The sequence below is a fragment of the Heterocephalus glaber genome, unplaced genomic scaffold (genome assembly GCF_053883595.1).
Source record: "Heterocephalus glaber isolate CG9 unplaced genomic scaffold, H.glaber_assembly_v1.0 deba00001773, whole genome shotgun sequence".
Lineage (NCBI taxonomy): Eukaryota > Metazoa > Chordata > Mammalia > Rodentia > Bathyergidae > Heterocephalus > Heterocephalus glaber.
In genome coordinates this window covers 8,599,756-8,622,705 of record NW_028258463.1, presented here as the reverse complement: position 1 = coordinate 8,622,705, position 22,950 = coordinate 8,599,756, and the positions used below count along the sequence as shown (strand labels likewise).

Below are 22,950 nucleotides of genomic sequence, written 5' to 3'. Positions count from 1 at the left end.
GCTGCCTGCCTTGAAAGCGCAAGGACCCGAGTTCGACCCCCGGTACCAAAAAAAAAAAGAAGAATAGAAATACAGAAATGTAACTCACCACTCAGACTGAATGTTTTGCCTCATTTGCTGTGCATATTGTTTTGGAGAAAATAAAATATCACAGGTACCACTGAAACCTATTCCATGTGTTCCCCATGTCTAAAGGTAACCTCTGTCTTAAGGCAGGTGCATAATATTCTTACATATAGCGTATGCCTGTAACCCCAGTACTCAGGAGCCTGGGCAGGAGGATTCCAAGTTTGAGGCCAGTTTGGGCAACTTAGTGAGACCCTGTCCCAAAACTAAATAAAAAGCATCAGGGAGGGCCAGGTATTTAGCTCAGTGGTTCTGCCGCCTGCTCTGCAAGTGCAAAGACCCGAGTTTGATCCCCAGTACCAAAAAAAAAAAGCATCAAGGATATAGTTCAGTGGTAGAGTGCTTTTCTAGGATGTGTAGGGTCCTGGGTTTAGTCTCCAGTGCTGCCAGAAACAACAACAAAAACCCAGAAAAACACTTCTCCCAGAAACCACTTGGCTTAATTTGAATTTCCTAATTATTTGCGTCATATTGACTTTAGAAATTATAGTACCGTTCCATCAAGACAACAATTATAAAATTTTAACAGTGAAATCACTTATTAGACAAAGTGATTCAGGCTTTAGACTGATTGGTATTGGACTTGTCATACTGGGTATTTTCTCATGCTTTGACAGTACTCGCCCCCCGAAAAAAAACCCTCAACCTCTTGAGTCTTACTGTAGGAAATGTAAAATGTGTTCCTGAGTGATTACAGTAAAGACTCATTCAGGAAAAAATTGTCTCAGATTACTGCCTCCTTGCTCATAGGAAGCTTCCATTGTCAAATTGTACTATGGAGGGTCAGCCAGCTCTGTAGTACAGCCATTACTTAGTGTGTGGTTTAGTTGAAGTGCAGTCTGTATAGGAGTACAAAGAGACTTAACCCTGGGGTTGAAACAGATAAAGGATACAGTAACAGTATCCTTTAGTAGCTCAAAGGGAACAGTTGAAAATGAGCTTGTTAGCAGCATAATGTATATGTCAGCTTTAACACTTCACTGTTTTTTAAACTTGGAAACTGAAGATTTTAATGCTAGAATTCACTTGAATTATCACCTTTTTTTTGGATAGTGGAATGAACATATGATATTTATTAACGTGGTAGTGTCAGTATGTGAGATAACATACTACATCATCAGGTCAGTGGTGTTGTTGGGAAAGTATCAAAAGGCCAGTGTTAATGCTGTATTGTAGTTAGTACATTCACTTATGGCCATATGAATATTTTAAATTACCTTCTTGGTAGTACATATGTGCTGATACCCAGACTGCTGTATAATCATGCACATAGTTCTTACATTTTCTCTTCTGATTACTTTATAAACTGTTAGGTGAATGCTATTGTATGATACAAGTACAGAGTCTTTGTGTATGTATCTTAGTAATGTCCATAGATTATTCCATTTTTGGTTAGCTTTTTAAATCAATGCATCCCAACTATGGGGGACAATGTACTGACTGATTAGTAAAGTTCAAGTGCAATTCTATTTTTAAGTTAAGTATTTTTATTCTTTTGACTCTTCCCTCCCACTCTTCCAATACTGGCAGTATTCTGGGGGGAAAAATGTAGCTATTAAGTAACAAGCAGCTTAATTTGTTAGTATAAACAGATGGGTTTCCCCTAAATGTAGGAATTGAAATATACTTGTAATTGGATATTGTACACTGTACCTTTTCAAATTACAAAGACATTTAAAACACAATCTCTCAAAAATGATTACAGTAGGGCTGGAGATTTAGCTTAGTGGTTCCGCTGCCTGCCTCACAAGCGCAAAGTCCTGAGTTCCATCCCCAGTGGCCCCCCCCAAAAGATTACAGTACAGTAGTAGTGTGCTAAGTATGATTTGGCAAATGTAATGTTATGCAGGTGCCTTTTTTTTTTTTTTTGATACTGGGGATCGAACTCAGGTCCATGCACTTGCGTGGCAGATGGTGGAACCACTGAGCTAAACCCTGGGCCCTCCCCCTTTTTTTTGAGACAGGGTCCAGGTTGGCCTTGAACTTGCAGCGATCCTCCTGCCTCAACCTCCTGAGTGCTCATTACAAGTGTGCACCACCACGCCTGGGTAGATGAAGTAATTTTAATTTAGCTCTGTATGTGTTATTAAATGATTACTCTCATGTATAGCTTTTTAAAGTAATTTTTTTAGTTTTTTATTTTTGTTTTTTGATACAGGTCTTGTTATGTAGTTCACGCTGACCTTGAACTCACTATGAGCCCAGACTTGTCTTTTTTTTTTTTCTTTCCTTTGAATCCTTACATATTTATTATTTATTTTTATAGCAAAGTATTTATTGGTACATTTTAGGCATATGTAATGATAACACTCTTCATAGAGAATTTGGACGTGTATGCGATACCTCCTGCCTCTCTTTTCCCATCCCCCCTTTCCTCTGGCCCCCTCCCCTCCCTGTGTACCAAAACTTTGTTTCCATTTTTTTCCTTCTATTTTCTGTCTCACTTTTTGTTTTTTTTGGTACTGGGGCTCAAACTCAGGACCTTGCTCGTGCTAGGCAGGCAATGGAACCACTGAGCTAAACCCTGGGCCCTTCTCTTTTTTTTCTTTCTACCTCCTCCCTTGTTCCCTTTTCCATTTGAACATTTTCTTCCCATTTTCCAATATCTGTTATACATTTTATTTTATTTTTTTATTTTTTTGGTACCAGGGATTGAGCTCAGGACCTCGCGCTTTCCAGGCAGGCACTGTGCTGCTGAGTTACATCCCTAGCCTGTCTTATTATACATTTTAGTCCTTCTTTCTTTTTTTTTTTTTTTTTAATTTTTTTTTTGTTAAATTCTTTTATTGGTACATTTTAGGTATACAGCACAATTACATTTCTCATTGGGAATTGTACCTTTACATAATGCATCTTGGTTCTTATTTTTTTCCCCATTCCTAGCCCTCCCTTCACCCCCTCCACCCTTCCCTATTTACAGACTTTATTTCCATTTTTTCCATTTCTCATCATTTTTCCTTTTCTTCTTTCCTTTCCCCTGCCCCTCCCACTACCCCATTTTAGTCCTTATTTCCACTTTCAGTTTTTCACACCAGAGAAACAATGCAGTATTTAAACATGTGGGTCCGATTTATTTCACTTGACAGTATGGTCTCAAGGTCCATCAATTTAGCTATAAATGTTTGAAGTTCATCCTTCTTTATGGCAGAGTCGTACTCCACTGTATTAAAAAACCACATCTGGGCTGGATTTGTAGCTCAGTGGCACAGTGTCTGCCTGGCATGTGCAGGGTCCTGGGTTCAATTCCTGATACCCCCCCCCAAAAAAAAACCTTACATCTTTATCCATTCATCATTTGGTGGGCATTTGGGCTGTTCCAAGATTTAGCTATTACCAACTGTGCCACCGTAAACATGGGTGTATATATGTTGGTGTGGTATGATGCTTTAAATTCTTTTGGGAAGAGACCAAGAAGGGAAACAGCTGGGTCAGAAATGGAACCTCTAGTTTAATTTTTTTTTTTTCTGGTACCAGGGATCGAACTCAGAACCTTGGGCTTGCAGGGCAGGCTTGGCACCACTGAGCTAAATCCCTGGCCCTTAGTTTTGGTTTTTGAGGAATCTCCATACTGATTTCCACAGTGGTTGCACCAGTCTACACTCCCACCAACAGTGGAGAAGGGTTCCTTTTTCCCCACAGCCCTGCCAGCATTTGTTATCGGTTGATTTCTTGATAACAGGTATTCTTTCTGGAGTGAGATGGAATCTCAGGGTTGTTTTAATGTGTGCATCTCTTGAATGACCAGTTATGTTAAACATTTGTGTATAATTATTTGCTGTTTTGTACTTCTTCATCTGAGATGTGTCTATTCATTTCAGATGCCTATTTTTGGATTTAATTTTAAGAGGTCTGATTTTTTTGAGTTCTTTTTTTTGGCACCAGGGATCAAACTTGGGTCCTTGTGCTTGCGCAGCAGGCGGCAAAACCACTGAGCTAAATCCCTGGCCTTTGAGTTCTTTATATATTCTAAATAGTAGTCCTTTGTCTGATGAATATCTGGTAAAAAATTTTTCCAGTGCTGTGGGTTGTCTCTTAGCTCTGTTGGTGGTTTCTCTTGCTGTGCAAAAGCTTTTTAATAAAATGAGGTCCCAGTTGTTGATTCTTTGTGCTAGTTCCTATGTGGTCTGAGTTTTGTTCATGAAGTCTTGGCCTATTCCTATGTCCTCAAACGTTTTACCTATTCTCTCTTCCAGCAGATTTAGTGTTTCTGTTTTAATATTTAGATCTTTGATCCATTTTGATTTTAGGTTAGTGCATGGTGAAAGATGTGGGTCTAGTTTTAATCTTTGGCATGTGGAAAGCCAGTTTTTCCAGCACCATTTATTTAAGAGGCTATATTTCTTCTAGTGAAGGTGTTTGGGTCCTTTGTCAAAGATAAGGTGGCTGAGTGTGTCTGGAGTTGTTTCTGCATCTTCTAATCTGTTCCATTGATCCTCAGGTCTGTTTTTTTTTTTTGCCTGTACCAGGCTGTTTTTATCACAGTAGCTTTGTAGTATAATTTCAGGTCAGGGATTGTGATGCCCCCTGCCTCACCTTTGTTGCCCAGAATTGCCTTTCCTATTCTGGGTTTCTTCTGGTTTCAAACCCAGACAGGTCTTGAACTCTCAGCAATCTTCCTGCCTCAACCTTCTGAGTGCTGGGACTACAGGTGTGCACCACTATGCCTGCACAATTTTTGAAATTAAAAAATTGTAAATTGTTGTATAACGAGGTTTAGGGAGGAAAAGTGCTTTTTCTTTAGCTCATTGGGCCAGATATTTAAATGATGTCAAATTCTTAAATATTATAATTTGGAAAGTCTGAATTGTTTTGAAGTATTAAAAGTACTCATTTAGGGCCAGGGATTTAGCTCAGTGGTTCTGCTGGCTGCCTCACAAGCACAAGGTCCTGAGTTTGATCCCTGGTACCAAAAAAAAAAAAGTACTCATTTAGGGCCGGGGATTTAGTTCAGTGGCTCCGCTGCCAGCCTCACAAGTGTAAGGTCCCGAGGTTGATCCCGGTACCAAAAACGAAAAGTACTCATTTAGTTTTATCATTTATGCATGAATATTCTAGCTCCACCCTCTATACTGGGGATTGAACTCAGGACCCTGTGCTTGCCAGGCAGGCATACATCCCCAGCCCTAGTCTAGATTTTGATGAAGTTTGGGTTTTAAAAATTGCCTGTGCTCATAAACGCAAGGTCCTGAGTTGAATCCCGGGTACCAAAAAAAAGAAAAATTGCCTGTGCGTTCATCCAAGATGGTGTACATATTATTAATCTGGGCTATTTCTGACTGCTGGTTTTTCTTTTCCCTTTAGGTGAGGCAGGCGACCAATCAAATTGTGATGAATTGTGCTGATATTGACATTATTACAGCTTCATATGCACCAGAAGGAGATGAAGGTAAGAGCTACTTTCTATTTTAATCTGCTCTGTGTGTGTTCATGTAATATATACTTTTAGGTTAAGACATTAATGTTTATTAATTAATTAAAAATTTGTTTTAAGGCTGGGGATTTAGCTCAGTGGTGCCGCTGCCTGCCTCAAGTGCAAGGTCCTGAATTCCATCTCTGGTACCAAAAAAAAAAAAATCTTTTTTTTTGAGTGAGAGTCTCGCTGTGTAGTTCAGGCTGGCCTTATACTCACAACAAAGCCCAGACTGGCCTGGAACTCACAGCAATCCTCTTGCCTCAGTCTCCCAAGTGCTGGGATTATAGGCATGTGCCATCAAGCTTGGCATTAATTTAAATTTATTAATATAATTTATTAATTTAAAAACAAATTTTAGGCTGGGTGCAGTGGTGCATGCCTGTAACCCCAGCACTTAAGAGGCTGAAGCTGGAAGATTGCCATAAATTAGAAAGCAGCCTAGGCTAAATAGTGAGTTTAAGGCCAGCCTGAAATACATAGTGAGATTCTACCTCAAAAACACCAAAATATAAAGAAGGAAAGAATTTTTTTTTTTTCTTTTGGTATCGGGGATCGAACTCAGGTCTTTATGCTTGTGAGGCAGGCAGTGAAACCACTGATCTAAATCCCCTGCAAAGGAAAGATTCTTTATGTGTTTATAGGAAATATTTGACTAACATAACTGTATTATGAAATAAAAGAAATGTCACAATTTAAGTTTTCCTTGAAACATTTTTTGTTTTTTGAGACAGGGTCTCGGTTTGTAGTTCAGGGTGGCCCTGAATTCACTGTGTAGCCCAGGCTGGCCTGGAACTCTGGCAGTCCTCCTGCCTTAGCTTCCTGAGTGCTGGGATTATAGGTGTGCACCACCAGGCCCTGGCACTTTTTTTTTTTTTTTTTTTTTGACACAGGGTCTCACTGTGTAGTTTAGGCTGACCTTGAACTCACTATGTAGCCCAGGTGGGCCTTAACTCTTGGTGATTCTCCTGCCTCCACCTCCTGAGTACTGGGATGACAGGTGTGTGCCACCGTGCTTGGCTTAGTTTTTTTTTTTTTTTTTATTGATACATTTTAGATATTACTTTGCTGGGTGTGGTTGCGTGCACCTATAATCCCTGCACTCAGGAAGCTGAGGCAGGAGGATCTCTGTCATTTTGAGGCCAGCCTGGATTACACAGGGAGTCCAAGGCCAGCCTGAACTGCATACCAAGACTTTGTCTCAAAAAAAATAAACGAACCTGATTGAGAACTTACTTTGTAATATTAAAAAGAAAGAAAGAAAGAGAAAACCCAGTAAGGCAAATGGTGAAAACTGTTGTTTCACTGTTCTGCACTTCAAGCGTTGGTGAGATCACTGCACTTAAGCCAATCAAAGAAAGCCCCACCCAATGCAGCGCGGGGAGTGGTATTGCCATCAGCTTTTGCAGGAGAGCATGAAAGTCCTGAATGCCTGCGTGCCGGTCCTGACACAGAAAGAGTCTTCATTCCATTTGTCACTAATAGATGGCTTGGGTAAAACCACATAGAAAATAGTCACTTAAAATTTTGAACCAAGTTTTCCCTTAGTATCCTCTGTCAGTATGTGTTTGTAGAATTAGCTATGTAAGAAGAAAAATGTTGCCATTGGTGACATACCAGTTCATACAAAGTTCTAATACATATTTTCAGATCTGCCAGCCCACTTTAGTTTATCTACACAAGGCACATACATTGTAACGTGTTTATTCTTGGAGTACAGTTATATACTTGGATGTGTGCAAGTGGCCATATGCATGAGTGTAATGGCATAAAACAGCTTAGAAATACAGCCAAATATTAATAATAGCAGAGCAAAGCTATTACCTTGACAAAAAGGAATGGTTCTTCACACTTGATCATAGCACTTATCAACTCTCGTGATACTTACCCTGTCATACGCTTACTGTACATGATGATAGCATTAATTGGCTACTATCTTTTTGCAGTTAACTTGTTTAATGTCATCATTCTGAAAACACATGCAGACTTCAAAATAGGCCTGAAAGAAGGAAAATGATCAATTTCTAATACAAAAGTATTCATATATAAAATTTTATTACACATTTTTAAATGAAAAAACCTTGAGTAGAATTTTAGTTCTAAAAATAGTGATATAGGTTAAAGGCCCCAAATCAAATTTCCTGTGGGGTTAAACAAATAACAAAAATGAGTGCTTTGGTCTGTGTTTAGGAAAATGAGTGACGAGACAGAGGCTGAACCACAGCGTACATGTCTCACATAAATATATTCAAATTCTAAAAAACTTTTCTGGGCAAGTAAAGGATTTCTGTGGACCATGCTGAGTTCTGTTGGATTTGCAGCCTCTGAGGAGAGATTCCAGAACACTGCAGTGTATTATGCACATTCTTTATTGCTTGGCCTGAAGAAAAGATTTGAGCATAGCTGGCTCATTAAAAAAGAGGAAAAACCTTTCTGAGATTCTTACAAGCTTTTAATAGAAGCTGATATAAATAATCATAATATGCCATGTTATGATGGAATATATTAGGCAGATTATTTTTGTTTGCTGTATGTGCTTCAGTGTGCCCACTTTTCAGATGCCCAGAATCTGGCACAGTACCTCCCTTTGGGTAGCTTTTAGAAGTCTCCCTCCTTCCCTCCCTTCCTCTCTCCTACTGGAAATGGAACCCAGGGTCTTGAGTGCACCAGGCCCATTTTCAGTTTTTGGAACACTAAAATGACCTTCTTTCTGAGGTCTTTTTTTTTTTTTGGTACTGGGGATCAAACTCGGGTCCTTGCGCTTGCGCAGCAGGAGGCGAAACCACTGAGCTAAATCCCCGGCCCTCTGAGATCTTGTTTTTATGTATGTGTGCCTCTGGCTTATTCATTAATCCTGCATGTATTGAGTTTGGGGAATTTGAGCATAAAGTCTGTTTTGTGCTATTGCTTTTCTGAAGAATGGGTAAATTAATTTTTAAAATAACTACCATTCCAGGCTATATTGGGGTACCAAATATCTTCCCAGTTCTTTGGTAACTTTCAGGATACCCTGTTTTATGAATTAAATGTTTATCTCACTTTACTTTTAATTAATAAACTTTATTTTTTAGAGCACTTTTAATTCACCAAAAAACTGGAAAATACAGAGTTCCCCGTATAACCCTGTTGCTGTTAACTCCCAGATTCCCCCATGGTCAGTGTGCTGCACAGTCCTGTGTGTTAGGATGGCAGAGCCTGCATGGAAGTGGCACTGTCACCTGAAGTCCATAGTTCACTGACGGTTCATTCTTGAGTTTTTTGTTTTTTGGTTTTTTTGGTACTAGGGATTGAACTCAGGATCTTGAGCTTTCGAGACAGGCAGTGGAACCACTGAGCTAAATCCCCAGCCCAGCTTTCACTTTAGTAGCAGGCATTGAGGTTTTATCCATGTCTGTTCACAACTTAATAGCTAATTTCTTTTTAGTGTTGAGAAGTGTTCCATTTTCTGGGTGCACCACAGTGTATCTATTCACCTCCAAGGACATCTCGGTTGCTTCCAAGTTTTGGCAGTTATGAATAAAGCTGCTAGAAACATCCATGTGCAGGTTTTTGTTGGACTTAAGTTTCCAGCCCACTTGCATAAGTAGCAAGGAGTATGAGTGCTGGATCATACGGTTGGAGTCATGTTTTTTAAGAAACTGCCACTCTGTCTTCCAGAGTGGCTGCACTCAATTGCATTCCCACTAATAGTGAATTAGAGAGTTCCTGTCGTCTACATCCTTGGCAGCATTGAATGTTAGTGGTGTTTTAGATTTTGGCCATTCTGATAGGTTTGCTTTGGTATCTGATTATTGCTTTAATGTGCATTTCCCTGATGATATAGTCTATGGAGTGTCTTCTCCTATGCATGTTTGCCATATCTGTGTCTTTGGTGAAGTGAGTGTTTAGATCTTTTTTCTTTTCCTCCCCCCACCATCTGTTGTTTGTTTGCTTGCTTGCTTTGAGATAGGGCTCACTGTGTAGCCCAGGCTGGCCTCGAACTCACAGCAATCCTTCCATCTCAGTCTCCCAAGTGCTAGGATTATGGACGTGCACCACCATACCAGCCTTCCCCCCTCCCCCATCCTCCCCTCCCCTCCTTCCCCTTCCCTTCCCTCTCTTCCCTTTCTTTCCCTTCTTTTTTTTTTTTTTTTTTTTGGTACCAGGGATCAAACTTAGGACCTTGTGCCTGTGAGGCAGGCAGCGGAACCACTGAGCTAAATCCTTGGCCCTCTTTCCCTTCTTTTTTGAGACAGTCTTACTATGTTGCCCAGCCTGGCCTTGAACTCCTGGGCTCAGGTGATCCTCGTGCCTCAGCCTTTTGACTGTCAGGGATTATACACATGCACCCCTGTGCCTATCTTTGCCCATTTTAAAACGGTATAGTTTGTTTTCTTTTTTGGGTACTGGGATCGAACTCGGATCCTTGTGCTTGCGAGGCAGGCAGCGGAACCACTGAGCTAAATCCCCAGCCCTAGTTTGTTTTCTGTTTTTTTTTTTTTTGGTATCGGGGATCGATCTCGGGTCCTAGCACTTGCGCAGCAGGTGGCGAAACCACTGAGCTAAATCCCCAGCCCCCTAGTTTGTCTTCTTAATGTTGAGGTTTAAGAAATTTTTTTTGTTTGTTTGTTTTTGCTTTTGTTTTTTGAGGCATGGTCTCCCTTTGTAGTTCAGGCTGGCCTTGAACTTACTATGTAGCCCAATCTGGCCTCAAACCTGCGGCAATCTTCCTGCCTCAGCCTCCAGAGAGCTGGGATTTCAAGCATGTGCTATCATGCCTGGCTCAGGTTTTAAGAAATTTTGTATGCCTTGAATAACAGTACTTTATTAGTTATGTCTTTTGCTAATAATTTCTACTATCCTGTGGCTTGTCTTATCCTTTGGGTGGTATTATAGAGCAGATTTTTTTTTTTTTTCAGAGCAGAATTTGAAGTTTGAGTTATGATTCTTTCCTGGATTATGCCTTTGGTATTGTATCTAAAAAGCTGGGGCTGAGGATGTAGCTCAGTGGCACTGCACCTGCCTGACAAGCACAAGGTCCTGAGTTTGGTTCCCAGTACTGGGAAAAAAAAAACTATGACCGTATTCTGAGTTACTTAGATTTTTCTCCTGTACTGTCTTCTGGGAGTTTTATGTACTTTTATGTTTTACATTTTGGTCTCTGATTAATTTTGAGGTTTTTGTGAAGGATGTAAACTCTTGTGTCTAGATTTCTTTTTTCTTCAAACATATACATGTCTAGTTGTTCTACCATGATCTTTTGTTGTTGTTGACTTTGGTTTTTTGTGGGGTTTTTTTGTACTGGGGATCGAACTTGGGACCTTGCGCTTGCAAGGCAGGTGCGAACCACTGAGCTAAATCCCCGGCTGACTTTGGTTTTTTGAAACAGGGTCTCTCTATGTAGTTCAAGCTTGTCTTGAACTCACTGTGTAGCCCAGCTGTCCTCGAATTCACAGCGATCCTCCTGGCTCAGCATCCTGAGTGCTGAGATTACTGGCTTGCACCATCACACCCAGCTAGCATTATTTGTTGAAGAGACCTTTTTCCATTGTATTGCGTTTGGTCCTTTGTCAAAAATCAGTTGACTGTATTTGTGTGAATTATTTCTGGGCTCTGTTCTGATCTATTTTGTGTTTTCTTTCACTAATACATTTTTTGTACCTTTCTAGTAAGTATCAAAGTTGGGTAGTGTCAGTCCTTTTTATTGTTTAGTTCTGTGCTGACTCTTCCGGGTCTCTTGCCTCTCCATATAAACATTAATTAATTAATTTTTAGTTTTTGAGACCAGGTCTCGCTATGTTGTCCTGGCTGGCCTTGAACTCACTGTGTAGCCCAAGCTGGTCCCAAACTCATGATGATTGCCCTACCTCAGCCTCCTGAGTACTGGGACTACAGGTATGTGCCACCATGCCTGGGCAGTTTGTCAATATCTATAAAACCTGCTGGGATTTTGATTGAAATTGTGTTGAATTTGTAGATCAAGGTTGGCAGAACTGACAGGTGTTAGTCTGTCCACAAACATGAAATACTTCTCCATTTCTTTAGTTGTTCTATTATTATTATTATTATTTTTGACTTTCTGAGATAAGATCTTGCTATGTAGCCCAGACTGGCCTTGAACTTGCAGTGATCCTCCTGCCTCAGCCTCCCAGTGCTGGGATTCCAAGTGTGTGCCACCATCTTAGTTCTTTTTTTTTTTTTTTTTCCTTACTGGGGATTGAACTCGGGACCTTGCAATCTTAGTTGTTCTTTTTTTTTTTTTTGGTACCAAGGATTGAACCTGGGACCTTGTGCTTGTGAGGCAGGTGGTGGAACCACTGAGCTAAATCCCTGGCCCCTTAGTTGTTCTTTTAATTCTTTCATCAGAAATTTGTAGTTTTCTTCATGTGGGTCATGTTCATATTTTATTAGACATACCTAAGTATTTCATTTTGAGAGTGCTAATGTAAATGTATTTTGCAAGGACATAAACATGTATATAATCAAATATGTTGTTGCTGTTATTTTGAATGAACTGTTACTGTTAGCACAATTAAGAAAAATATAAATGCTTTTATTTTATTTTCATTTATTCTCTGATATAGAGAATTCTTTATGTAGATCTGAATCTGAATTATATAATTTTCCTTCTCACTGAAGAATTTAGAAATTCTAACATTTCTTGCAAGACAGGTCTGTTGGGAACAGATTACCAAATTTTTATCTGAGAAAGCATTTTTTCTTCACTTTTAAGGCTATTTTTACAGGATTCTAGATTGGTTGATTTTTTCCCCCCAATACCAGGATTTGAACTCAGGACCTTGCACTTGCAAGGCAGATATGGTGCCACAAAGCTAAATCCCTGGCCCTGTTTGATCGTTTTTGAGGAGAAGTTGGATATAATTTTTGTTTTGCTCCTCCTTAGGGCAAGTATTTTTTTTTACCTCCAATTTCTTTCAGAATTTTTTCTTTAGCTTTGATTTTTTTTCTGAAGTTTGACTCTGATATGCCTAAATGTAGCTTTTGCTTTGTTTTTGGCATTTGTCTTGTTTGGTTTTGAATTTCCTTGGTTTGTGGTTTGGTGCCTGACATTAATTTGGAGAAATTCTCAGTCATTATTGCCTCAAATATTGCTTCTGTTCCTTTCTTCCTTTTCCTTTGTCTCAAAATTCTTGGGTATTCTGTGTGTGTGTGTGTGTGTGTGTGTGTGTGTGTGTGTGTGTGTGTGTGTGTGTGTGTATTTCTCTTCGCTTTTCAGTTTGGAAAGTTTCTCTTCTCATATCCTCAAGCTCAAAAAGTCTGGTAATAAAAGTGGTAATAAGCTCATTAAAGGCATTCTTTGTTTCTGTTGCAGTGTTTTTATTTCTCATACTCTTTTCTTGATTCTATCTTAGAGTTTCCATCTTTTTTTTTTTTTTTGGTACCGGGGATCGAACTCAGGACCTTGCGTTTGCCAGGCAGGCACCTGAACCACTGAGCAAAATCCCTGGTCCTCCATCTCTTTATTTACATTATCTATCTGTCCTGACATGTTGTTTACTTTTTCTGGTAACCACTTTAGTATATTAATCATGGTTTAAAAAGTTGCCTTTCTGTGGGTGGGAGATTTAGCTCAGTGGTTCCGACACCTGCCTCACAAGTGTAAGGTCCTGAGTTCGATCCCCAGTACCAAAAAACAACCCCATAAAAGTTGCCTTTCTGATAATTCCACTGTTCCTGCCGTATGTGACTTGTTCTCATGTTTGCTGAATCTAATTGTATCTTTTGCTTTACAGTACAGTAGGAGTGTGTGTGTCTCACTGGACCTTGAACCCAGGGCATAGAACATGTCTGAGCCACTTCCCCAGGCCCCTTGTAGGTTTTTTATTGAAAGATGGTATGATATACTTAATGAAAGGAACTTCACCAAGCCTCTCTGTAGTCCTAGGTTTAGATCTCATTTTTTTTGTTGTTTTGGTTTTGGTACCGGGGATCGAACTCTGGACCTTGTGCTTGCGAGGCAGGTGGAGGTCTCAGTTTTTGTGAGCCTGAACCCCTGGGCCAGGAACTTCACCAAGGCTTCTCAGATTTATCCCCTCTTCCGTGGGACAGGGTAGCTTATTTCCTTTCCCACACATGGAAGGGTTAGAGTTAGGTATTTCCCTTTCCCCAGGTAGGTTAAGCTCTGCCAAAGCCACACCAAGTTAAACTTTGGGAAAATATTTTGTCTAGAAGACAGGCCTTGTAAATAACAGAATGCTTGTGGCTGGGGATTTAGCTCAGTGGCACTACAACTGCCTCACAAATGCAAGGTTGAGCGTTTGATCCCCGACACCAAAAAAAACCAAACAACAGAATGCTCACCCAGGCATGATAGCGCATGCCTGTAATCCCAGTACTCTGGAGGCTGAGGCAGGAGAATCACTGTGAGTTCAGGCCAGCCTGGGCTACATAGTGAGTTCAAGGCCAGTCTGTACTACAAAGTGAAACTGTCTCAAATAAAAAAAAGAACAGACTATACCACTGCACAGTTGTTACACATTGCTTAATGACAATATATGTTCTGAGATATGTGTTGTAAGGCAATTTTGTTTGTTTGTTTGGTTTTGGTTTTTTGAGACGGGGTCTCCCTATGTAGTTCAGGGTGGCCTTGAACTCACTGTATAGTCTAGGCCGGCCTCAAACTCATGATCCTCCTGGCTCAGCCTCCCAAGTGTGGCAATTTTGTTACTGTGTTATACAATCAATGATGTTAAATTGGCGCCATTGTTTTTCCTTCTTAGAGATACATAGAATAATGGTATACATTGCAACTGTTGGTAATTTAAATTAAATGTAGTAAGCATAGACACACCTTTATTTGACTTTTTTTTTTTTTGGTACCGGGGATCAATCTCGGGACCTTGCCCTTGTGAGGCAGGCACCGGAACCACTGAGCTAAATCCCCGGCCTGACCTTTTGTTTTTGAATCAGGGTCTTGCCATGTATTCCAGGCTGGTCTTGAACTCACTGTGTAGCCCAAGCTGGACATGAACTTGCGGCAATCCTCCTGCCTCTGCCTCACAAGTGCAGGGATTTCAGGCCTGGGCCACCATGCCCAGCCCTTTCTTTAGCTTTCAAAGGAAATCAGTAGAGTCTGGAAAAATGTTTATTTTATCTAAAAACCAAATATTTAAAGTATTCAGTAAATACTATTTCCTTCAAATTGTGTTTACAACAACTTATTTTCATTTATTCCTTAAAACAAATCTCCAAAATTTTGTTAGCTAGAGCTCTGTTAGACAATACTTTTTGTTTTATTTTATTTTTTGCAGTGTTGGAATTGAACCTAGGGCCATGTGCCTGCAAGGCAAGTGCTCTACTGCTAATCTACATCCCTTCCCCCTTTCTCTGTTTGTATTTTTGTTCTGAAAATGTGCTTATTTTGTCCTCAGTTTTGGAGAATATTTTTGCTGGCTGTGGGTTTTTTGTTTGCAGTTATTTTCTTTCAGTCCCTAAAGCTGTTCCATTGTCTTCTGCCTTCTGTCATCTCTGTTGGGAACTTAGCTTGTGATGGTGTTATATCCCAGTAAACCCATTTCAACAATATGTTGAAAATGCCTTTAATACACATGACCTACTGAACAACATAACCTGGCAACAAAACCACTGTACAGTATGGGTTGTTTATCCTTGTGATCTTGGAGCTACAGCTCATTGTGCCTGGTGGTGTCTCAAGAAGGAATTGTGTATATTGCTGGACTGGGAAAAGGTCAGAACTTAAAAACTTTTTTTTTTTTTTTTTAAGATGGTCTCACTATGTTCGAAGAATTGCATTTTTTTTTTTTTTTGGTACCGGGGATCGAACTCGGGTCCTTGCGCTTGTACGGCAGGCAGCGAAACCACTGAACTAAATCCCTGGCCCTAGAAGAATTAAAAATTCTAAATGTGGTTTCTGTTGAATGAACGCTGCTTTCACACTGTTATAAAGTTCAAAAATCATAAGTTAAATCGTTGTAAGGTGGGGACTGTCTGTATTCTTACTGCTCCTCATGTAAGGTCTTTTTCTCTGGCTTCTTCCCTCCGTCCACTCTGACGTATAATTAACATGCAATGCATTGCACATACTTGAATTGTGAAGTTTCCTAAATTTTGACATATATGCATACACCTGTAAAACTGTCATCACAGTTGAAATGATGAACATACATGTGTCACGTGTGCCTTTAGTCCCCACACTTGGGAGGCTGAGGCTTGAGAATTGCTTGAGACAAGGAGTTTGAGATTAGCCTGAGCAATACAGTGAGATTCCATTAAAAGAAAAAAAGATGAACAGTATCAGTTACCGCCCAGAAGTTTCCTCAGGGTCTTTTATAATCTCCCCTGTGTTCTCCCATTCCTAGGGAATTAGTGATCTGTTTTCTGTCATTATAAATTATATATGTAATTAATTATGTTATGTGTATTCTTTGGTTTTTGGTTTGGCTTCATAAACTCAGGATAATATTCCTTGTGGCTATGTGTATGTCAACAATTTAAAATGTCGGTTTATGGGCTGGGGATGTAGCTCAGTGACACCAGCAAGTGCAAGGTCCTGAGTTTGAGCCCCCATACTAGAAAAAAAAAAAGTAGGTTTAATTCAAATATGGTGAGGCCCCAACAGATCAAGAAACATGTGCTATTGAAAAAATACTTGATTAATTAGTTTCTAAGAGGAAAGTGTACCCCACACCTGCAGGGCCACATGAGAAATCACCAGGGTTGGTAGGAAGCTAGAGAGAGAAGAAAATGTAGGCAGCTACCATTGTACTTCCTGTCTGTATGAAGTTCACTGCTCTGTGTACTTCATTTAAGTGGAATTATGGAGTATATCTTTTTGTGGCTGGCTTATTTCACTTAAATGTCCTCAAAGTTCACCCATATTGTAGCATGTGTCAGAATTCCTTTGCTTTTTCAGTCTGAATAATGCCCCATTGTATGTATGTATGTACCACATTCTCTTTATCCATTCTTCTGTTGCTCCCCAGTACTAAGAATTTAATTAAGGGTCTTCACACAGAGCTACATCCCCCTGGCCTTTTTTCTTTTTTAATTTTGGGACAGAATATTGCTAAGTTGTCCAGGCTGGACTGAAACTTGTGATCCTCCTGTCTCAGCCTCCCAGAGTGCTGGGGTTGCAGGCGTGCGCCTCTGCTCCCAGCTCTCAACTGTGATGAACAATACTGCTATAAACATGGCTACATGAGTATCTCTTCAAGACCCTGCTTTCAGTTCTTTTGGGCATATACATGGAATTTGTGGATCATATAGTAAAACTTTAATTTTTTGAGAAACAACCATAATATTTTCTCTAGTGGCTGTGCCATTTTATATTCTCACCTACTGAACACAGGAGTTCCAGTTTCTCCATGCCCTCACTAATTCATTCTGTCATCCCCCCCATCTCCCTCAGTGGCCATCCTAATGGGTATGAAACAGTGTGGTTTTGATTATCATTTCTGTAAAGATTACTAATATATTGAACACCCTTGTGTGTGTTTCTTGGTCATTTGTAAATCTTTGGAGAAATGTCTAGTCAAGTCCTTTGCTCATTTTTTTTTTTGGTACTGGGGATTGAACTCAGGTCCTTGTGCTTGTGCAGCAGGTGGCAAAACCACTGAGCTAAATCCCCAGCCCCTTTGCTCATTTTTAAATGAGGTTATTTTCTTACTGAAGTTGTAGAAGTTTGTCATATATTCTGACTTTCAACCTCTTGATACATGATTTGCCAATGTTTTCTAGCATGCTGCTTCTTCTGTTGTGTCTTTTGATGAATAGAAATTTTTAAGTTTAATGTAGTCAGATTTCTCTTTTTTTTCTTTTGTTGTCCATGGATTTGGTATCATATGCAAGAACTCATACCACAGGAGGCTGAGGCAGGAGGATCACTGAGAGTTTGAAGCCACCCTAGGTACATAATGAGACCCTGTCTCAAAAAACCCAAAAAACAAAAAGAAAAAGAAAGAAAAAAGAAAACATACCAAACTCAGTGTCCTGAATCTTTTTTCTTCTAAAACTATTATTATTTTAGCTCTCTCTTTTAGGTCTTTGATTCTTTTTTTGTTGTTGTTATTGTTTTTGTTGTTTTCTGGTGCTAGGGCTTGAGCCCAAGGTCTCATCCATGCTAGACAACTCCTTTAATGTTGAGCTACACCCCTAACCATTTTTGTTGGAGCCAGGGTCTTGCTGAGTTGCCCAGGCTGGCTTTGAACTTGCGGTCCTCCTGACTTAGCCTCCCAAGTAGCTGGATCACAGGCATGTGCCACAGTCCCCAACTATGATCCATTTTGAGTTAATTTTTATATATGGGTAGAAAGTAAATATCCCAACTTAATTCTTTCGTATGTGGGTATCTAGTTTCCCAGCACCATTTTCTGCCACATTTTCCTTGGTATTGTCAACTTGGTTGTCTGGAGAGCTCCCTCCGGGTTTGGTAGAGCCCACTGGAAATGTCTGGGTGGGTCGTGCAGCCATGGGGCCTGGACTCGTCCTTGCTGGGACTGTTCCCTGCTCTGCTGCTGGGCCACCATGAAGTGAGTAGCTGTGCCCGCTGTGCCCTGAGCCAGATGATCAGAGAGTGAAATCGCAGCGAGCAAAAATAAACCCTCTAAGTTGTGGATGTCGGGTATTAGGTATCAAATAGTCAGAGCTGACTAAGCAAAGAGCTGACTAGTTCAGTATTTTACCCCCTTGAATGTAGTCAGGAGGTGTGTGAATATGTAATATCCAGCTACTGTTTAGAGGGCCCTGTTTTGTTTTGTTTTGTTGGCCATGGGTTTCACTGTTTTTTAGTTTGTCTTGTTCTTCTGATATGCTGGAGTGTATTTGATCGAATACTAGATATTGAGTTAGGAAAGTTGTGTGGACAACATCAGATTGTGTTATCTTCATCTAGAGAAGATTTTTTTGTTTGTTTCATCTTAGGGTCACAACTACTCGGGGAAACCTTTTTCTAATATCACAACTTCAGGTTTTCTTAAATTTAGTTCATCTTCATTATGAGGATGTCATTTTCCAGGTCTCAAGGCCAAAGCAGAGGGCCATTTCCCAAAGTTCTCAGTCCTGGGGGGTCCTGGATTCCACCTTTTTTTTTTTTTTTTGAGACAGGTTCTTGCTGTGTAGCCCAGGCTGGCCTTGAACTCACAGTGATCCTTCTGCCTCAGCCTCCTGAGTGCTGGGGTTATGAACGTGTATCACCGAGCCTGCGGATTCCAGCTTTTGCCCCTCAGCCTCTGAAGCATCTCTGCCAGTTCAGCAAATGACCCCAGAGAAAAAGTGGCCTCTTCCTCATTTCGACCCCCTTCACCCTTCATCCTTCTGTGCTGTACTGAGACCCCCCCCCCCCAGCTGATTTGTATTCTGGGGTCAGGGGAGGGGCAGGGCAGTTTGTTTGTGTTACAGAGCCCACCACTACATGCCAATGCCCATGAGTGTTTTACAGATGAAGGAAGAGCTGTCTTAAGAGTGTAACTCCACATCACCAGAGCAAAACCAGGCCCCAACTCCACATATTTGTCTTCCTCTAATTTTTGTACTGCCGATGAGTGATTTTAACTAAATACTCATCAGGGTTTTTTTTTTTTCCTTTTTTAGTTTCCAGGCTTGAACCCAGGGCCTTCGCACTGAGCTATAGCCCCAGTCCTTTCTAGTTGTTAATTTGAGTCAGGGCCTTGCCACGTTCCCAGATGTGATTTGGGCTTTCAGTTGTCCTGCCTAACAACCCCTCTCTTGTGCGCTGCCTGCTGGAATTATGCGTGTGCACTACTACATCTGGCTCTCAGCAATCAGTTATTAGAAATAGTAGGTGTCCCCTAAGCAGCTGCTCAGGAGGCTGAGACAGGAGGATCACAAGTTCAGGGCTAGCCTGTGCAACTTAATGAGACCCTGTTTCAAAGTAAAAAGGCTAGGGATGTAGTTCAGTGGTAGAGTACTTGCCTAGTGTGTGCAAGGCCTTGGGTTCAAATCCCAGTTACTCCCCACCAAAGGGGGGAAAACAGTAGGCATAAGATTAGAAGGATTTCTTTGTTCTGTCTGATCATTTTATATTTGGCATATTCTAATTCGCCTTAGACTTTTAAGATAGCTATTATAATAGTGTCCACACTGTATTATATAAATAGAGTCCGCTTAGAAATGCAGAACTGCCAGATAGGTACTGTGTTGCTTACATTTGAATTATGATATGTCTCAGGTTATTCTGCCTTCGAGCAAGGAGGTCCTCTTGGAGCCTTAGGAAGTAAGGAGTATCTGAGTGGCCGATTCCACCCTTCACCCCCACCCCCCCGTATTGGGGATTGAACTTGGAACACAGAGCTCCATCCTAGCTCTTTTTATTTTCCATTTTGAGACAAGGTCTTACCAAGTTGCCCAGATCATAAGGGGACATAGATGTACATAGAAAACCCCTGGTCTTGAGTTTATTTAATAAAGCAAAGCAAATAAATAGGAAGTAGGTAATGATATGATTTTAATTTTATAGATATGGAAATAGGGGCTTAGAGATTTGAATAACATTATAAAAATTTTGGCTTTAAAAAAGCTGGGAGGGCCGGGGATTTAGCTCAGTGGTTCCACTGCCTGCCTCGCAAGCTAAGGACCCAAGTTCAATCCCTGGTACCAAAAAAAAAAAGCTGGGTATGTTGACCCATGCCTGTCATCCCAGCACTAGGGAGGCTGAGGCAGGAGGATCACCTTGAGTTTAAGGCCAGCCTGGACTAATAGTGAGACTCTGTCTCAAAAAAAAAAATTTTGATTTGGCTTTATAGAAACGTGTGAACCACTGGGCCTGGGATTTAGCTCAGTGGTTTTGCCGCCTGCTGCGCAAGCGCAAGGACCCAAGTTCGATCCCTGGTACAAAAAAAAGAAAAAGAAATGTGTGAACCATAGTGATGCTATAAACATTTGAAATTCTAGTGAGCTATAATTCACATAGCGTACAGTTCATCTGTTTAAAGCATACAGTTCAGTGGGTAGTATATTCACAGAGCTGTATAGCCATCTGCGGAACTAGAATCTTTTAGAACATTTTCATAACTCCATAAAGAAAATAACTCTTAGCAGTCACTGTCTTTCCCCCTTAACCTCCCATTCCTAGGTAACCACTAACCTAGTTTCTGTCTCTTACCTATTCTGTCTCTTACCTATTCTGGACATTTTGCATGAATATGTAGCCTTTTGTATCTGGCTTAAGTTGGTACAATAGTTTCAAAATTCATTTATGTTGTAGTACAGATCAACATTTCATTTCTTTTTTTGTTTTGGTACTGGCGATCGAACGCAGGACCTTGGGCTTTCGAGGCAGGCACATCTTCCCTCACAGTTTTGGGTGTAGTCCTTCTAGTGGGTGTGAAGTAGAGTGTGGCTTTGCTTGGCCTGACGGTTATTGGTGCCAAGTATCTTTCACACACTTGTGAAGGCACCTCCTTGGCTGGCCTGCTGTGAGTGGTTGGAGCTTGGTCTCCGTGATTCTTCCTTAATGTGTCAACTAAGCACCCTAAAGTAGCAGTCAAAGAAGCAGTTTCTCGCTGGGCATGGGGGGCATACGCCTGTCATCCCAGCACTCAGGAGGCGGAGGCAGGAGGATGGTTGCAAGTTCAAGGCCAGCCTGGGCTACACAGTGAGACCCTGTCTCGGGCTGGGGGGGGCAGTCTCTTTTTTCTTAGTGCCTTAATTTAATCCACGTGTGTTTTCATCTCACTTCCGTACAGTTTAACAACAGAGAATTGTATCTAACGTGCACCTGATTTGTGCCTTAGTTCCAATTATCATCTGTCTTGTAGGGACAGAATTTTCATCAACATCAAAATCATTAACATCAGTCTTGGCAGTTTACTACATCAAATGTTCACAAGTAAGACTGCAGCTGAGAGAGTAACCAAAGCAGGTCATGGTAATCCCATCACTCTGGAAGATGAGGCAGGAGGATCAAAAGTTCATGCCCAGCATGAGCAACTTAGCAACTTAACTAGACTCTGTCGCAAAATAAGGAACTTTTGAGGATACAGCTCAATGCAAAGGCCCTGGGTTCGAAAGAAAGAAAGAAACAAAGACAGAAAAGTGTAACTTTATTTAGGGAGCATACTTAGGCCATGTGCCTAAAATAGGTTAATTTGAAACAACACTCTTGTTAATAGGAACTTGATTTACTAGATGAATATTTTGTATTAGAGATTTTGCTCTGGAAAGTGTTAATGGTTGCAATCTAGATTTGGTCTCCTCTATTGAATCAGATTTGTGAAGTAATTTTTTTTTCCCTTTCTAGAAATACATGCCACGGGATTTAACTATCAGAATGAAGATGAAAAAGTCACCTTGTCTTTTCCTAGCACTCTCCAAACAGGTAAGAAATGTAGTTTGTGTACAACTCGTGATAAATAATGGAATCTTACTTCTTCCAAGGAAATTTATTGTATACCTTTCTGCTCTTACTGTTGTTAGTAGATTAAGTTTTAAGAAGGAACTTTTTTAAATAAAAAAAGTTCATTGTAACATTTGCAGCATCAGAAGATTTTTCCCTAAGAATTATGGGTTATGGCAAGCAAGGTTTCTACGTCCTGTCACTTTATATTCTCCTAAGCAAACAGAGAGACAAGCCAGACCAAAAACTAAGCATCATTGTAGTGTAGAGTATAATACTTTTTGTTTGTTTGTTTCAGCTTTTAAAAAATACATTTACCTAGCTTCATCTTCTACTATTTGAAGCCAGATCTCTGAGGTGACTATTTCACACACGGTTTTGATGTACAGCCAGAGATGAGCTTGGCAGTATGTTAGTGAGAGCATAGAAGGGAAGATTTATTGACATGTTAACTATTATTAGCTATAAAAATCAGAAGGAAAAGAGAAAATGGAGTTTAAGATAGAGGAAGAAATTATACACAAATCAATTGGCAAAGCACTAAGAATTTGATAGATTAGCAAATAAAAGGAACAGAGAATTCATAAAGAAGACAGTGCAAATAACTTAAGTTTTAAAAAAGTTTCAGCCTCCTAGTAATGAAAATAACAAAACGGGAGCTATTACTAAGCAAATTTTTGCTCATCATGTAAGCTGAAGTTAAAAAAGAGATTTCCAGGGCCGGGAATTTAGCTCAGTGGTTTCCCTGCCTGCTGCGCAAGCACAAGGACCCGAGTTCGATCCCCGGTACAAAAAAAAAAGAAGCTAGATGAGCTGAGTTTCCCTTTTTTTTTTTCCCCTTGTACTGGAGATTGAACCCAGGACCTTCACACTTAGCTACATCCTCAGCCCTTTAAAAAACATTTAGGGGGCCGGGGATTTAGCTCCATGGTTCCACCGCCTGCCCTGAAAGCACAAGAACCCGAGTTCGATCACCAGTACCAAAAAAAAAAAATTACATGGATTTACACTCCTACTAGTAATATCACAGCGGCTGTGTCATTGGAAATCTCTCTCTCTCTTTTTTTTTTTTTTTTGTACCAGGGATTGAACTTGGGTCATG

At 40.4% G+C, this 22,950-nt stretch overlaps 1 protein-coding gene across 2 annotated transcripts in view; it reads left to right on the top strand.

Annotated features, from left to right (window-relative positions):
* Positions 1–22,950, top strand: part of Npepps (aminopeptidase puromycin sensitive) — an 87,291-nt gene that overhangs the window by 5,725 nt on the left and 58,616 nt on the right. For both annotated transcript variants that reach the window (XM_004859555.3, XM_087202252.1), the window contains exons 2-3: positions 5,428–5,512; positions 21,753–21,830. In XM_004859555.3, the coding sequence (XP_004859612.1) occupies positions 5,428–5,512; positions 21,753–21,830 (163 nt within the window). The remainder of the gene's footprint in view (positions 1–5,427; positions 5,513–21,752; positions 21,831–22,950) is intronic.